Genomic DNA, 18,028 nt, shown 5'->3' on the forward strand with positions numbered 1-18,028 from the left:
GGAGCTAGTCCCATTTGAGCGCAGTCCGAGTCAACAGGATAGGATCGGCTTCAAATTAGAAATGTTGCAAAGGCGCGTTGACTTAAGTGATGGGTGCACACGTACCCGGAAGCAAACCCCGTGGAGCTCAGTAGAGCTTACTTCTGAGTAACTGTATAGAAGGGTTCGGCCTGCACTACTAGCCTAAGAAGGCACGCTTACTCGGAAATAAGTGGCACAGGATTCAAGGTGGGTTTGCTCAGGGTCGCGGGTTTGAGACCCAGGTTGGGCAAAAAGATTCCTGCTTTTCAGCGGGTTGGACTGGATGACCCTGCGGTGCATTCCAACTCTACAGTTCTGTGATTCTTTGACAGGGTTGCACCTGCGCATACTTGCGCGGGGAAATGCCCCATTTTGCTCAGAAATCTTGCTCTGCATAAAAAATTCCCCCAGCAACATAACGAGGCAGGTTCTCTCTCTGTGTGTGTGTCCTCTTCCGCGTCAGCTGATGGGCACGTGTCACGTGATTCTGATAGTTGGTAAAACCCCTTTGGGCAAAGTCCTTTTTCCCCATAGTGTCCCTCTGATGCTTTCTTATCCGTCTGTGTTGGTGTCTCTCCCTTTGCAAACAAGCTTCGTGGGAGGGGGAGAGTGGGGAGCAATGACAGAAGTGAAAAGAGAGAAATTTGGGGAATGGCACCTTGGCGGAGGGACTGTGGAAAAATTCCTGCTCAAATCCAGCACGGTAAAAGTGGAAATTATCTCCTTGGGCTGCATAATCACCGCGTTGGAGACTAAAGACAAAGATGGAAAATTCTCAGATATTGTTCTAGGCTTTGATCATTTGGAAGGTGGGTTTGAATTAACTTTTTGAAAGTTTATTCCGCAGAAGGAACCTCGTGGCACAATATGTTTCCAGTGCAACCTCTGATTTGTTTTATTGAAACCCACCCAGATTTGGTGGTGCTGTGATATAAGTAGCCCTGTACATCCAAGCTGAAAAATGTTCAAGCTTCATCACTGCTTTTTAGTACCATAGTTTTGCAATGGAGCATAAAAGAACAAGTAAAGCTTTTAACTCGCAAATAACTCCCCCCCCCCCCCATGATCTTGAGAACTGTACAGTAGTTTGTTAAAAGTGCTGGGCATTTTAACTCTGGTTAAACTACAGTTTCTGGGGTTGTTTGCAGAAAGCCATGTGCTTTAAATGTAGGATGCATTACCTGCCAAAAAAAAAAAAAAAAAAAAAAGCAGAAGCTGTGAAACAAACAAATGTTAACTCAGAAGTTAAACAGTTCAGTGGAGCTTACTTCCAAGGAAGTACAGTGGTACCTCGGGTTACATACGCTTCAGGTTACATACGCTTCAGGTTACACACTCCGCTAACTCAGAAATAGTGCTTCAGGTTAAATACTTTGCTTCAGGATAAGAAGAGAAATTGTGCTCCGGCAGCACAGCAGCAGCAGGAGGCCCCATTAGCTAAAGTGGTGCTTCAGGTTAAGAACAGTTTCAGGTTAAGAACTGACCTCCGGAATGAATTAAGTACTTAACCTGAGGTACCACTGTATGTTCATTTGATTGCAGTATTATGAGTGGTGTACACAAAATTCGTTTCCTGATGCTCCCCCTTTTTTGACCTGCAATTTTGTGAGGGTGGGGGGAGGAAGCAGCAGGGGAAAGGGTTGGGAACCACTGTTTCCCCATTCCAGTTTCTCTCCCCCCCCCCCCCCCGGAAAAAGAAACACCTGGGTGTTTGCACATTTACAGCTAAACAGATATGCAATATCTTCCATCCCAGGCAAAGTGCCTAGATATTATAGGCATATTTCGTTTTTTTAAACAAATACGGATAATTATATTTACAGACTTAAGCCTACTTTTAACAAACAGAGGTCGAAGTCTGGAGTGTATCACACTGCCGCCCACAGGATTAAATGCTGCTTCAACCTTAAAGGAATAAATAAGTCCATTCATCTAGAAAAGTAGAAGGGGCTCTGAAGGGATTCAGTCTTGTGTTCTTCCTGACATTCTAACTTTCCTTGTGGAGGGAGCTTTTTGGATAAGTCACCCACTATAAATGAAGTGGTACAGCGCAGTTAGAGGTTTAGTACCTGTCCCTTGAAATAATTCCTGCTGTTGGCGCCCAACTACTGCACATTTGTTTGGCAAAATATACGCAAAGAGGTGCCTGTGTGTGTAGAATTCTGTGCGACCCTTTGCATATGTTCTGCTGAACAAACAGGCATTGAGGGTGGGGCCAGTAGGGTGTACAGTATGTGGGGCAGAGCCAGTGGGCATGATCCCACTCCTCCTTTGTATCTGCAGGGAATGAATGGAGAAGACTCTGCTGCATGAACAATTAGGTTGACAGTGTAAGTCAGGCATTTAATGTTGCTGGTCCCATGCTGTGGAACATGCGCCCATCAGAGATTCAGCAGCCAACCTCCATTTTGACATTGAGGGTCCTGAGAACTGTTAGGAGCCCCCTGTTTTCCTCCCAGAGCTACAGCTCCCAGAGTGGTTTAACAATCAATCCGTCTTCGCATGTAGCTCTGGGAATCGTAGCTCTGGGACAGGAATAGGGGGTCTCCTAACCACTCTCAGCATCCTTAACAAACTATAGCTCCCACAGTTCTTTGGGGGAACCATTAATGTCTGAAGTGCTGTCACATTGCTTTAAATGTGTTGTTGTGAATGTGGCCTTATTCTAACCTTCCTTTCCAGATTTGCCATGTGAGGATAAAACAACTCGCGGGTGCCCCTGGAGGAAGGGCCAGAGTTTACAATCCGTCTGCCTTGGACTTCCGATTGTCCCTTTAAGCATGTACATAAATCAGAGGTTGAAATTTATTCAGGGATCAGGATAACGGACTGAATAATGAACAGGTTCCCAGGCATGAGACAATAAAACTGATCTGCAAGTAGACTTCCATCCAGAGAAGTAGAAATATAGCTGTAGAGAAGAGTATGAATATCTATCAGTCGTCCCTGGTTCTCAAGAACTGCCACCATTCCTCCTGTCCCCCTCAGTTACCAATCAGCATTTTTCATGTTCTTCTTCAGAGATCAGATAATCTGAGGGTCGAGTGCCTCCACTGTTACATAATCTTGACTAGCTGCTGCTGAATGCTTTAGATCAGAGGTTTTCAACCCTTTTGAGTCCACGGTTCCCTTAACTGACTGCATTCTTTCTGCGGCACCCCTGTGGGGCTCAGGAGCCCAGTTATGTCACCCCTTGCCTGCAGAGCTGGCAGCCTCTCACCCTTTTTCATACACCCTCCCTTGTGGAGTGTTCCCTCAGCCTCCTCTCATCTCCCCTCTCCTTGGGAGTCCTCCAGGCAGCTGCTGCTGTCCCTGGTCTCTGAGCTGCCCCCTGACCAGCCCCAGAGGCACTATTCACCTGCAGAGCTTATGGCCAGGGCTGCTGCAATAAACAGCTGTGCAAGCCTTTGGGTAGCAGAGACGTGAGAGGGCATCAGAGAAGGGAGGGAAGGAAAGAGGGACAGAGGCCAGCGTTGCCCGCGGCACCCCTGACCACCAGTCAGCACACCCCAGGGTGCCACGACACACTGGTTGAGAACCACTGCTTTAGACATTAAGTCCGTGGGAAGCTGGGTGCTGAAATAAACACTGATTACGTTTCCTCCAGCAATCCATTCTTTTATAGCTGCTTCTAGATTCTGTGGGCTTGGAGACTGTGTATTGGCTTCTGCAGACCACCCCCCCACCCCCAGCTGAAATGAAGCAATGCTCCTTTGTTCCTCTTAATCCTACCAATGGGTGGATGACTTTGCCAGTGTGGTGTAGTGGTTAAGAGCGATAGACTCGTAATCTGGTGAACCGGGTTCGCGTCTCTGCTCCTCCACATGCAGCTGCTGGGTGACCTTGGGCCAGTCACACTTCTCTGAAGTCTCTCAGCCCCACTCACCTCACAGAGTGTTTGTTGTGGGGGAGGAAGGGAAAAGAGAATGTTAGCCGCTTTGAGACTCCTTAGGGTAGTGATAAAGCGGGATATCAAATCCAAACTCTTCCTCCTCCTCTTCTTCTTCTTCTTTAAGGTTAATTAGTCTTTATGCTCAGTTTTGTTTCTGTTCAGTTGTTCCACGATCTGTAGAGCAGAGCTTTCAGTCAGTTTTTTTATCCCCACACAATGCTGCATAGATCACTACTGATTCCTTTTTCTCTCCCCCGCCCCCATGAAATAGTCATACAGTCACAGTGTACAGTCATACCTTGGGTTACAGACGCTTCAGGTTGCGCGTTTTTGGGTTGCGCACCGTGCTGAACCCGGAAGTACCAGAACAGGTTACTTCTGGGTTTCGGCGCATGTGCTGAAGCACTAAATCACGCTTTGCGCATGCGCAGAAGCGCAACCCGTGCAGACGCGGCGCTGCAGGTTGTGAACGTGCCTCCAGCACGGGTCACGTTCGCAACCTGAGCTTCCACTGTGTGGCTGTCATCTGTTGTCAAGCAAGCCAGGGTAGAAAGCTCCCTCAAGAGGGGGCACCCTGATCTTTCTGCAGGAGACCTATCAGCAATAGAACCCCAAATTCAGGCTGTTAAAAGGCACAAGGCTTGGGGAGCAATCATATGCACCCTGAGTGCAACTAAACTCTCCCCACTTCTTCCCAGCAACTGAGTTCCAGAGGCATGCCACCTGCAGCAGTGTGGAACTTAGCCGGCATGACCACACAGCCTCACAGACTTCCAGTTCTTACTAATTTTAATGAAGATGGGAGGAGCTGTGTTAAATACGGCTGTGTTTCTTCCATTGGAGTGAATGGATATGATATACCTTCACATGGAAGAGTTTGGGAGCCTAGCCAAGCCCCTCCTTTCCTAAGGGATTACTCGATGGAGGAAGCTTTGGTCAGGGGTACAGTTAACTGCCCCTCCTTTAAAAATAGAAGAGAATTAAATCTCTAGCTAGCTTCCAATGTTGAACATTGAAATGTATTGACCTTATAAATCTAACACGTTCTTTTATTGGCCAGGGTACACCAACAAGCACCCCTACTTTGGAGCTGTCGTTGGACGGGTTGCTAACAGAATTGCCAGAGGGAAATTTACAGTGGAAGGAGTCGAGTATCAATTAGCCATCAACAACGGACCCAACAGTCTGCATGGAGGAAAGAAAGGTTTCGATAAGGTAAATGTGCTTGCGCTCAAGAGAATAACAATGGCAGTACAGTGGAACCTCGGTTCCTGAACGCCTCCCATGTCGTACGTTTTGGAATGTTTTTTGGAACCCGAACGTGTGACATGGCTTCCGCTGAGTGCAAGAAGCTCTTGCACCAATCGGAAGCCGCGAATCGGTTTTTGAACATTTTGGAAGCCAAACGGGCTTCCGAAACAGATTTCATTCAAGAACCAAGGTTCCACTGTATTTACTATGACGGCATGGTGACATATTCAGGTAAGGTGAGAACATTAAGTTGCTGGATAAAAACAAAGGGCCGTCTAGACTGGCATTCTCTTCTCTCAGTGGCCAACCAGAGACAGGGCTGTCTTAAGCATATCTGGCGCCGTGGTGCAAAGCTCCCTCCGGCGCCCCTCCCCCCCCATTTCCCAGAGTTTTTTAGGGAGGATGGCACTGCCGGCGGGGCTGGAGGAGGCGGGCAGTGACTGGAGGGCAGCTCCTCCAGCGGGGAAGAGGCAGAAGTTGGCCGTGGCAGACGGAGGCTCCAGGTGCGGCGCTGCTTCAGCGCAGCATTGCGGAGGTGGGCGAGGGCGGCGAGCTGATGCCAGGAGGTGCCGCGTCCAGCCTCCGCCTCTTCCCTCGCACCCTCCAGAACTTGGCGCCCTGGTGCCCCGCACCACTAACCTCTATGGGTAAGATGCCCCTGACCAGAGACTTCTAAGAAGTTCACTTCAGCATGCAGACACTTCTGTGAACTCCCAATTCTTTCCTTTCTTCCTCTGAAGCCAGGCTTGGACCTTTCTCAGAGTCTCCCTGAAAAGGGAAGACTCGGAGAAAGGATCCTCCTTTACTGATGTTAAAAGACTGCTGTGATCGTAACCAGAATGGAAGAGGGAAAGAGTCACTCCCAAAGAAAGGCAAAACTGGGCAAGTTATAGCACACTTTTGTGCTGCGATGGGGAACCTGTGACCCTCCAGATGTTGTTGAACTCCAACTCCCATCAGCCCCAGGCCAGCAAGACCAATGGTCAGGCAGAGAATCAGAGTTGGAAGGGACCACTAGCATGATGGGAGCAGTTAGTAGTCTAACAATATCTCCAGGGCCACAGATTCCTCATTCATCTTCTAGTGTAAATAGCAGGATTAGTGTACAAAATAGTCATTATATCCGCACAAAAAAATACTTACAGAGAAGTAATGAAATCAACATGTGAATTTTTCTGTTTGACCAATTTGAGGCTGGATGTCTTGTCTGCGGTAACTATTTCCTGTATAATTTGAGACTATTCTGATGAGGAGACCCAGCATTGGCCTGAGTTCTGCAGGAAGCAAAGCTATAGATATAGATATGCTTCTAAACTCGGTGGTGGTTTTAGCTTTTTATAGAACTACGGCTGGCTGACATAAGGATCCACCCAATTTGTTTGCATGCATTCTGATGACGGCGATCATATCTCTTTGCTGTTTCCAGGCACAGGTTTTGCTTCCATCTTCACACTTGGTTTGGTTGCTTGATTATCTTTGCTTGTTTTATTTATTCCAGTTCCAGTCAAAGTTTTCTGATCTTTTAAAACAGATATCAGTATCATTAATTTGGGGTGTATGGGGTGTTAGGGGAGGGGTAGTACCTCTGGTGGTCTCAAGTCCTTGGTGAGTTAAGGACTTCCCCTGCATGCAAAGACAGGCTCTGGCGGACTGGGCGGATGAGATCAAGACTGGGTTCAGCGGTCAAGAAGACTGTTTCTGCACAAGCTGTAGAACAGGGGTCAGCAAACATACCATGCCTCGGGCCAGTGTCTCCAGTGCTGACCACGCGGCGGGCCAGAGGGCGGGGGAGCACGTGCCCATACGCGTGCGGACACGCTATTTTCGACGCACCTCTGGGTCGAAGGAGCACTGGAAATAGCTTGTGCGCATGTGCATGGGCCTCCTCCGACCCGGATGTGCACCGGAAATAATGTTTGCGCATGTGCAAATAACGCCTGCGCATGCGCACAAGCTATTTCCAGTGCTCCTCCGACCCAGAAGCACAGCGCTGGTAAGAGCGGGCGGCGGCAGTGGGCAGCGGGGGTCACTGCGGGCCGGATAAACGAGACCCTCGGGCCTTATCTAGCCCGCGGGCCTTATTTTGGGGACCCCTGCTGTAGAGGGAAGTGAGCAGAAGATGGGGCTCATCCACCTGGGAAGGTAGCCCATCTAGGAGAATGAAAACTCTGATCTCTGGGAGAACATGCTAAGGAGCAAACCCTACACAAATCCAGCGGGTAGTCCCTAAGACAGTAGGATGGCACCTTGTACGCCTCTTTCGGCCAACTCCTGCAGCCAAGCTGGTGCCAGACCTATTGCTCTGCTTCCCTTGGGGCCTCATCAGTGTAGCTGAGGGGTTGTGTGTGCTGCTAACGGAACGGTTTGGTCCCCCCCCCCCCGAGGCACACTCCATTGTCTCTCAAGACAGTTGGATGCCAGCAACAAAAATAATTAATTTGGGCTGGCATATGTCCCATGGACTGCAAGAAGATCAAACCTATCCATTCTGAAGGAAATCAGCCCTGAGTGCTCACTGGAAGGACAGATCCTGAAGCTGAGGCTCCAATACTTTGGCCACCTCATGAGAAGAGAAGACTCCCTGGAAAAGACCCAGATGCTGGGAAAGATTGAGGGCACAAGGAGAAGGGACGACAGAGGACGAATTGGTTGGACAGTGTTCTCGAAGCTACCAGCATGAGTTTGACCAAACTGCAGGAGGCAGTGGAAGACAGGAGTGCCTGGCGTGCTCTGGTCCATGGGGTCACGAAGAGTCGGACACGACTAAACGACTAAACGACAACAAACAACATGTCCGACATAATGGGATTTCAAAGGTGGAATTGATGTCGGGGGGGGGGGATTTCCAAAAGGTGGCACTTTGTCTTGGATCTTCAATCAAAAACTCATGTTTTTGTAAAAAAAGAAAAGAAAAGTTCAACATCTTTCTGGTTTTCTTAAAAAGAGCTCAACCATTATGGTGGTTTCCTTAAAAAAAAAAAGCTCAACTTTCAGGTTGTCCTGGTTTTTTGAAATATGACAACCCTAAATGAAAACAGATTGCCTAATGAAAGCATATAACTTAGGAATCTGCCTTACAGTGAGACAGATAACTGGTCCTCCTAACTCAATACTGTTGACACTGACTGGGAGTGGCTCTTCAGGGTTTCAGACAAGACTCCTTGAGATGCCAGGAGATCAAACCTGCAGGGCAGATGTTCTACCACTGAGCTGCCATCCTTCCTTTTAAGAACAAACTTAAGAATAGATTTTTAGCTGATTCGGTACATGAACACATTTTCCCAATCATTTTCTCCCACCTGTGCTACCCATCTCTGATGGATACCAACCGGCCAGAATTACAACCTTACAGAATTAAATGGGTTTGAGCTGTGAAGATACAGTATGCCAACTGTGCTGTAGTGTTACCTTATTTTTGTGACCTGCTCTGTGTCAGCATCATCGTGGAACAGTTAGATTTTTGTCATAGACTGCCCATTCATGCCTCCAGTTAACCAGCACAGGAAACACATGCTTTTGTTTGGAATAATCCTTTCCCAGGTGCTGAGGCTTAAGAAATTTTACAGCAGCCTTCTACAACCTGGTGTGCACCAGCTGCTTTGGGCTATAAAAGGTAAAGGGACCCCTGACCATTAGGTCCAGTCGTGGCCGACTCTGGGGTTGCAGCGCTCATCTTGTGCTTTTGACGTGCGTTTGAACTGCTAGGTTGGCAGGAGCAGGGTTCGAGCAATGGGAGCTCACCCCGTCGCGGGGATTCGAACCGCCGACCTTCTGATCGGCAAGTCCTAGGCTCTGTGGTTTAGCCCACAGTGCCACCTGCGTCCCTGCTTTGGGCTATAATCCTCATCATATGCTGGTTGGAAGTGTTGAGAGTTGTAGTCCAAAACATATGGAAGGCACAAGTTTGAGGAAGGCTGTTTTATGTATGAATCACCGTCTCTCACCAAGCTTACTATATAGTGTGCATTACATGTGTGTATATCTTCCTATATACATAAAAATGTAAGGCTATCATCATGCTGCAGTCCCAATGGCAGCATGACAATGGAATAGCAGGCAAGCAAGCAGACAGCATGGGTGACCAGTTGCCCAGGTGAGCTGTTTAACAGAGGGAGGATGGGAAGCACTTCAAAGTTCATTTAAATCAGTGTTTCCCCAGCTTGGATCTCCAGCTGTTTTTGGTCTACAGCTCCCATCATCCGTAGCTAGCAAGACCAGTGGTCAGGGATGATGGGAATTGAGTCCGAAAACAGCTGAAGGCCCAAGCTTGGGAAACACTGATTGAAATATTTTGAATCCTGGAAGTGATCCATGGTTGTCATGTGTAATCTTTTGGCACACGTGCTCCTCCAGGTACATCAGTCTAGTAGCTGGACTCTAGCCAATGTGATTAAAAAAAAAACCATTAATGAAATTGTATTGCAGGCCATCTGGGAACCTGAAGTGCTGCCAGATGGCGTACGGTTTTTCAGAGTAAGTCCAGATGGTGAAGAGAGATATCCTGGTGAGCTCAAAGTCTGGGTGACGTATACTCTCAAGGATGGGGAGCTAACAATCAGCTACAGAGCTCAAAGCAGTAAGACCACGCCAGTCAATCTGACAAACCATGCGTACTTCAATCTTGCAGGCCAGGTAAGGCAGCTCTGTTTGGCTCTCCCATTCTGGAACATCCTATAGAACAGGATTTGGGGGGGAACCTGTGTTCCTTCAGATGATGTTGGACTACAACTCCCATAATCCCCACTAATTGGTCATGCTGCCTGGGGGCTGATGGGAATTGGAGCCCGGTGACATCTGGAGCCCCACACGTTTCCACTTCTGCCACAAAAGTGTCCATAGGGTTATTAGTTATTTTCTTGCCTGATATAATCCCTTCTTGCCAAGTCGGTTGTACTTCGCTACGTAATGGAACAGGGTGCAAGGCTTCAGTCCCCTGAACTTGAACAACGGGGAGGAATGTTTGGGAGAAGGCACCCCGTTATTTATTTTATTTAAGACCGTTTCAGTACTTCTTAGTTTAGGGCTTGTCATTTTAGGGGGCGAAACTTAATTTTTGCAAATTTATTCAGCGAGGGGTCTTAAAAATATGCTTTTGTGTGTGAAGAATTAACATCTGCTTTTATTGTTGTGTTTGTACAACATTTAGCTGGGTAAATCTACGTTTGGTGAAGAAGCACATAAACTGCTTTTGGAAAATCAAAGAATTTTAATTTTAGGTTCTGAGTTGTCAGGTAATGTTAAGTAATAAATAATAATTATAATATAACTGCAAGTACATGGCAGTCATTTTTAATGATCACTATGCAATTTCACAGGGGACGCGGGTGGCGCTGTGGGTAAAACCTCAGTGCCTAGGACTTGCCGATCGTCAGGTCGGCGGTTCGAATCCCCGCGGCGGGGTGCGCTCCCGTCGTTCGGTCCCAGCGCCTGCCAACCTAGCAGTTCGAAAGCACCTCCGGGTGCAAGTAGATAAATAGGGACCGCTTACCAGCGGGAAGGTAAACGGCGTTCCGTGTGCTGCGCTGGCTCGCCAGATGCAGCTTGTCACGCTGGCCACGTGACCTGGAAGTGTCTGCGGACAGCGCTGGCCCCCGGCCTCTTGAGTGAGATGGGCGCACAACCCTAGAGTCTGGCAAGACTGGCCCGTACGGGCAGGGGTACCTTTACCTTTTTATGCAATTTCACACACATTTTACTTAGCAAGCAAAACTGAATTATATTAATTTAACCAAAATATCTTTGAATCCCCATGTCATGTTACAACTTTTTAGCACCCCTCATTTTTGGAATATCTCAGCAGTGTATGGCAACTATGATACTTTACTTTTTACACTATTTAGCCTTTAGGGAGCATTCATTCTGATTTGTTTGTGTGTTGTTTACACATCTTCCCATTTGTTACGTGTTCATTCCACTTTGCAATGCATTTCCCTGTCCTTGTCAAAATCACAAATTTTGTTTTAAAAAATAAAAGGGGATTTGTTGCACTAGGGGAACAGAAGATTTTAATCCACTTTAAATGCACAAACCTAAACTTCCACTACATACTTGAATCCTACAAAATATGGAGAGTTTGGAGCACTCAGAATGTCTGCTCCAAATTCCAGGCAGCCATGCCTTTCCCCAGGATACTCCATTGCTTCCTCCCCCATGTATATGCTTCTTGTGAGTCTGGGTTGTTACTGTTGGAGACCAAATGCCGGAACAATTGATCTTGGTCTTCATTGACATTTGGCCTTGATTCAGTAAAGTGATTATTGTGATTCGGAGGTACCTACAGCTCCGTGTTTACAACAAAGGTGGTGTAAAATTCCGTCTTTCTATTTTCTGATATAACAGAGGTTTTTCCCTCTCTTCATATTTCAGGGATCCCCCAATATCTACGACCATGAATTTACTATACAGGCAGATTCTTACCTGCCAGTGGATGAAACCCAGATCCCCACAGGTTGGTTGATTTTTAAGATGAATGCTGTTGAATCTACAGATGTTATCTAGGGAGCTGTCGTGGCCAACTGTGCAGAACTGGCCTCAGTGTAGGGTGCTAGCCCTGAGTTCAAATCTGTGGTCAATCAACTTGCTTTTCTAAAACTGGAACAATGCCATAAAAACACAAGGTGGGTGGTCACTGTGAAAACAGGACTCTGAATTAAATGGGCCGCTAGCCTAACCCAGCAGTGCACTGCTTATGTTCTTAGATGGAGGTTAAATCTTGACATTGAAAGGGGGGAAGTTTACTTAGGGAAACACAGAACATGGCATGTGACACTCACAGCTGTCCAATCCCCACCCGTCATATCTACTGCCTAAGGCAGCTGCCTCACTCTGCCTAATGGTAGGACAGTGGTCCAGGATTCGCATTTGGAGAGCTACAGGCTCCCCATACTTGGTTTAAGTGGGAAAGGTGGCAATGTCCTTTCAGACCACCTGTGGTTTGGGAATCCCACACTAAATTGTTCTGTGTGTGGTTTGTTTGTTGTGGTGGACTTTTTGGTGTTTCCAGTCTTGGTTCTGTCCACATTTTTAAGAGTTGCTGTGGAAGGTTGCTAAATGTGTGTAGTTTCTTTGCCTCTTTCTTTGTCCTTTCTCCATTAGGAGAAATTGCTTCAGTGCAGGATACAGGTTTTGATCTGAGAAAGCCAGTGGAGTTTGGAAAACACCTGCAGAAGTTTCAGCTCGGAGGATTTGACCACAATTTTTGCCTGAAGCAGACAAAAGAAACATGCTTCTGTGCGAGGTACAGGTTTGGTTTGTCACCTTTGTTTGACAGCATATTGACCAAAACATTGTGTTTCATGCTCTTCCTTCTCCCAGTTTATTTAAAAGTATTTATACACTGCTGTTCATAAAATATATCATAGGGCTTTACAGATTTAAAATAAAGCAATAAAAACATCGAAACATTTAATTAAAACCATACCCCGCAAAAGAAAAGGCAACAAAATCACTGTAAAACATGGAAATCAGTCCTGTTTCAGTTTTCAAAGGTCAACTGGGATAACTTCACCAATTAGCAGAAAGCAGGCAGATACCTGATATGACCCTCCATAGCATTCGGGCTGCTACAGAAAATGCTCTGGTCTTGTTTAAGGTTGATTTTAATATATAGTATAGATTGCTTGTGTAATTGATTTACATACTTGCAAATTGCTTAGAAGCCTATTTTGGCAATAAACAGTAAATAAATTAATAAATGACAAGGATTGCAAGTACATCCATGGATGTGATTTAGACAAATCAATTACATAATTAAAATGATGTCCTCCAAGTTCCATTCTGTAAGAAGACCAAAAGTGTACAATGTGGAGGAAAGTGCATGATTTATATAATTTACACTTCCATACCTTCCCACCCGAGATTTGGGGGAAGTGTTAACAGTAAGCTACAGTATTTTGCTTTGAACCATGCTCAGGTTTTCACAGATCTCTTGCGAATTTCACTTGTGGAAGGCTGGTATTGCAGGATGCTCTTAATCCACCTTGTGAACTGTGATAACTCATAAGTAACTTGAGCCAGCACAGCTAGTGAGCTTTGGCAACATGATGCTCAGCCTGCCTGGACCCACTGAACTGGCTAAATGTGACTTTCGATATGGCACGGATGTGATCCAAAGCCACAGTCTGTTCTCTCTGGCTACAACTTGATCAGGGAGATAAGTATTTTGTTGCCTCTTGGAATTACCATGTGATGCATTATCATGTATTTATGGAAAGAGAGGCAGCTAAAAGGCAAATGCATCTTAGGATGTGACCAAGTGACTTCTTTAAAAACTTGTATAGCCCCTTCCTTGCACCCAAGTGCTGTTTCGCATGCATCTATTATTAAGAGCTGCTGGCTACCACTACACATACAGTGGTGCCTCGCAAGACGAAAAGAATCCGTTCCGCGATTCTTTGTCTAGCGGTTTTTTTGTCTTGCGAAGCAACCCCATTAGCGGCTAAGCGGCTTAGTGCTATTAGCGATTTAGCGGCTTAGCAGCTATTAAAGGCTTAGCGGCTAAGCTGTTAAAAGGCTATTAACGGCTTAGCGGTTTAGAAAAAGGGGGGGGGAAGCGGGGGGGGGGATGGCGAGACTCGCAAGACATTTTCGTCTTGCGAAGCAAGCCCATAGGGAAATTCGTCTTGCGAAGCAGCTCAAAAACGGAAAACCCTTTCGTCTAGCGGGTTTTCCGTCTTGCGAGGCATTCGTCTTGCAGGGCACCACTGTAACTTTTCTCTGAGTAGACTCCTGGAAATGTAATTAACAGATACTTTCTTTTTGCAGAGCCCACCATCCCCCTAGTGGCAGAATGATAGAGGTTTATACAACTCAGCCCGGGATTCAGTTTTACACTGGGAATTTCTTAGATGGCACTCTAAAGGGAAAAGGAGGCTGTGTGTATCCCAAGCATTCTGGCTTCTGCCTGGAAACACAGAACTGGCCAAATGCCGTGAACCAGGTACATTCTTAAGTTTTATATGACCACGGGGCCACACAGAATAGAAGCTACACAAAACTGTCTTGGGGCTCAGCTTCAATGGTTTATTGCAGATTTCATTTTGAAGATGCTCAGAAGAACATAGAAACCAGTAATGGGTGGATCTGCATAAGCACTGAAATCACATGGTACAGCTATTCTGTGATTATCTCATTTCTGACTGCAGGTAGATCACATTTTGCTATGCAGAGCAAGGCTGCTTTTCTGTGCATAGGAAGTTTTTTTAGATCAATAAAAAAACATTCAAGTAGGTGATCCCCCGCCACTCTAAAATGGCACAGCTCCTTTGCAATTTCTCTGCATTCTCAAGACTCAACAGTGCATTCCTAAGCATAACTGCTCACAGTATGAATTTACACTCAGTTAAGTATGTACAGGATTGCAAGTTCAAAACACCAAAAGTTGATTAATCAAATGTGAACCAATTCAAGAATACTATGTATGTGTGTAGAAAGCTTGTGGTTACATGCCAAAGGCAGATCAGGTTCTGCTAGTATATACGAATGATTTGCAGTAGATTGGCAAGGATTTGACTCCCAATTTTGTAATGGTTTGTTCTAAATGCAATCAAACAGAACCCTAGATGCAAGCAATTTTTCTTCTATAAGTGCACAAATGTTGAGTTTTATTTTTTATTCTTACAGCCTAATTTCCCAGATAGCCTGCTGCACCCAGGAGAGGAATACAAGACCACAACTTGCTTCAAGTTCTCTGTAGCTTAAGCAAAGACCAAGATTTTTTTGTAGCAATCTGTAACAAGGTAGTTTTCAAAGATTCTAGACTGTTCGTTTTAGGATCAAATGTGTCTTCATGTACTCAAGAAGTCTACTTGACACCATCCTGCATAGACTTAAGATTTTATACAGGCAACCTTCTTTCTCTCCCACCGCCCCCTTGAGAGCTTACTGGTTCAAAGGCAGGTGGAAATAGAAGAAATAAATCATGTTAAAATGTAAATTCACTTCAAGATACTATTGCTAAGGATGTTGGCACAGTTCTTCTCCACCCCAATTTCTTAGCAATGGTAAAGGTATTACATTTGCATTGGGTCTAAAATAGACTCTAAATGCAAGAGCTGTGAAGAGTTGTTTAAAAGCTTGTATTGGTTTGGAATTCAGTAATGTTGCAAGGATTAATGAGAATGCAAATGAAGTGCTTTGAATCATTAACAAATAGACAAGTGGCAATGGCAAAAGAATGTTAACTGCTGCTGTTCAGTACAGACAACATGTCCTTTCTGGATTCTCTATTCCACCACAGGACAAACAGCAGTAGCTACTGAACATATTGTCCTGTGAGCTGTACTGAAGATCCTGCTCCCATTTTCTTCTGCATACCTAAAAGTATCTCTAAACATGCCTATATTGCTGGTTTCTCAGTAGCCATTTGTGATGCTAAATAGGCTTAATTCAGTACCTACGTTTGCTGTTAGTATGTTGGCAGGGTGCTTCCCATTAAGCTTCCAGGTAACTGATGGGAAACCCATCAGCCAGCAAGGCTGTTACCTCTTTTCTACATGCATAGTACTATTTTGGCTACATAAAAACTGGAGACTTACTATATACAGGTGGGGCCCTGCTATAAAATGCTGTGCTGTAGATTCCTGGCACGCACCTGAAAGGGGGGGGGGCGACTCCCTGCTCTAATGCAAGTCTGTCTTCATGTGCAAACTTTTTAAACATTTCAAAGTGAAACCAGTGTGCATTAAGCTTCTGCATCTAATGGAGTGCTTGATTTGGCATGGGAAGAGGCAACTTCAGTAGACTGACCTTTGCTGCAACTTAAGAGGTATGGGGGATTTTTGAACAGGAATCCAGACCTAAGCCTCATCTGTGACCTGCAGTATTAATAGATGACATTGCATGACGGCTGCATGCTATTCCCAGCACAACCATCTTTGTGTAGTTCTCAGCACAACTGAATGTGGGAACAGCCAGCTATCTCACCTTTGGCCCAACCCCTAATGAACATCACTGACGGGCTTGTGATAAATCATAGCCTGTCATAAGCCACTCTCACCCACAGCCCTTTCTATACTCATAAAGTGACAAAGGTGCTTTTTTTGTTTTGTTTTTTAAGGTAAGAACACTAAACAGGAAGAGTTAGAAAGGGCCTTATCTATTGTTATGTCTCCCCCACTACAAAACATCTGTGCCCCTGTCCAAACTCTGAGAAAGTATTTTGTTGTGGCATTGAGAATACAGATTTGTCTGTCAACTGCTGCTTGCCTTTTGGCTGAAAATAAAAACACCAACACAAGCATTTTGGCTTGCCAGGTAGAACCATTCTTCCCGCTGCTCCCTGTGTGTTCTCCTGACCCTCGAGGGAGGGGCTCTTTCAGGCCTGCCCTTGCAGAGCTCCTGCTGCTGGGACAGGTTAGTTGAATCCTGCCCATTGGGTTGTATTCAACTTGGTCCTATTCATAGGATCATTAATTTCAGAGTTTACTACTAAGTAAGTCCTGTCTCATGAGTTTACTCAGAGTAGGAAAATTTACTAGATAATGGGTTGTATTTAAGGATGGTGTTTGGTACTGCACTAGGCAACTAACATTTTAAATTGATCTTAGTATGTTGGCAGGGTGGAGTATGTTTGCCCACCTTGATTTTTAGACAATTATTCCAAAATTCTAAACTCAGTGAAAATAGTATGTAACAAACTATCTTCTGTGCAGGACATATTCAGACAACCAATTCAAGGTTAGTAGAGTATACATCACTGAAACAATCTAAATTAGCAAGATTATACAGATTTTGTAAAATAGCTTAACAGTAATTCAAAATTGAGATCACAAGGATTGCCAATTGTGAAAGTGAGCATGCAACTTTCTTGATTAGAAAATGTTAAGCATTTTTATTTATCAGAAACAGCATATTCATTTAGTATCATAAATATAACCATGTCAAGACAGTTTAAAACAAAAACTGAAGTTACTTTCATCTAACTAAATGGGTATTGTTTCAGCTCTTTGTCACTCAAGTGCCATCTATGTGTTCTGCCATAGAAGTTAAGCAGATGTTACTCTCTGTTCAACCTTAGGTTTAGTATGTTATATTTAGCCATGAATTTTAGATTAGAAGCTAACTTATGCAATACTGGCATTGCAGTTAAGCAGCAGGAATTTCCAGATGAGACATGTATGTTTGATAAAGGTGTATGCTTGAAGTTTGTTTTCAGCATCTTCCTTTGCCATTTTGATTCTGCTCAATTACAGCTAAATTTTGCCCTGCTAAGGAAGCTAAAATGCAATTTATGCTGTCAGTGAAGATAAACAGTCCTCAAACTAGCTTCCTGTTTTCATTAAGGGAGAAAGAATGAGTGAACTGAGTAAGTGAACCAGGGAGCCTAGCAGTATGAGATAGAAACTACTTTCACAAGATCAGATTCTGCTTTGAATCAGGTTAGGATCTGCCTAATTCACTGTTACCTTCTATCCAAAATACCTTGGGAAAAGCCCATTGCTTACACTACTGTATTTTCTTGGTATCCCAGATAGAACTCAAACAAACTGGCAATTTGAATACAACTTAAGGTGGCATCATTTAAGATAATTGTGCCTGTGGTGGTATGTCATAAAGAGTATTCTGCTAAGCAAGCCAACTTGATTTTACAAGTTAACAGATCAAACTCCAACAGTTGTATAAATACCATTACAGAATCAGATCAACAAGCAGCTTCCTTAAAAATACCTTTGCAAGTCATAACACCCCAGAAAGCCTGAAGCACCAAATTAAATGTCACACTTAAGCTTGATGCCCGCAGGCTAGTGGTAGCCACAAGTATTTTAGCCAATACCCTTGCACAGTATTTGTGTACAACACTAAGGTATCTGTAATCTGCTTTTAACATGCACTTGATTAACAGAAGCAAATAGCATTACAGCAAAG

General features: G+C 45.0%; 1 protein-coding gene across 2 annotated transcripts; it reads left to right on the forward strand.

Moving 5' to 3' along the window:
- Positions 1–514: 514 nt before the first annotated feature.
- On the forward strand, positions 515–16,403 carry GALM (galactose mutarotase). 2 transcript variants are annotated; one of them, XR_013392448.1, is made up of 8 exons: positions 515–830; positions 4,974–5,128; positions 9,590–9,796; positions 11,531–11,612; positions 12,260–12,401; positions 13,928–14,102; positions 14,786–15,561; positions 15,601–16,403. XR_013392448.1 is itself a non-coding variant. In XM_028721759.2 (7 exons), exons 1-7 carry the CDS (start codon positions 566–568, stop codon positions 14,861–14,863), a joined length of 1,104 nt encoding a protein of 367 aa, XP_028577592.2. In that variant the 5' UTR covers positions 515–565; the 3' UTR covers positions 14,864–16,403. The 2 variants fall into 2 exon arrangements, 1 of the variants encoding a protein (XP_028577592.2); XM_028721759.2 differs by having other exon boundaries at positions 14,786–16,403.
- Positions 16,404–18,028: the final 1,625 nt, after the last annotated feature.

The sequence above is a fragment of the Podarcis muralis genome, chromosome 3, assembly GCF_964188315.1.
Source record: "Podarcis muralis chromosome 3, rPodMur119.hap1.1, whole genome shotgun sequence".
Lineage (NCBI taxonomy): Eukaryota > Metazoa > Chordata > Lepidosauria > Squamata > Lacertidae > Podarcis > Podarcis muralis.

Bases quoted from the DNA above. Each gene is read 5' to 3' on its own strand.
- GALM (XM_028721759.2), top strand. From the start codon at position 566: ATGCTTTCTTATCCGTCTGTGTTGGTGTCTCTCCCTTTGCAAACAAGC. The intron at 11,613-12,259 runs GTTGGTTGATTT...TTTCTCCATTAG, and splicing joins TGAAACCCAGATCCCCACAG to GAGAAATTGCTTCAGTGCAG. The intron at 14,103-14,785 runs GTACATTCTTAA...TTATTCTTACAG, and splicing joins GGCCAAATGCCGTGAACCAG to CCTAATTTCCCAGATAGCCT.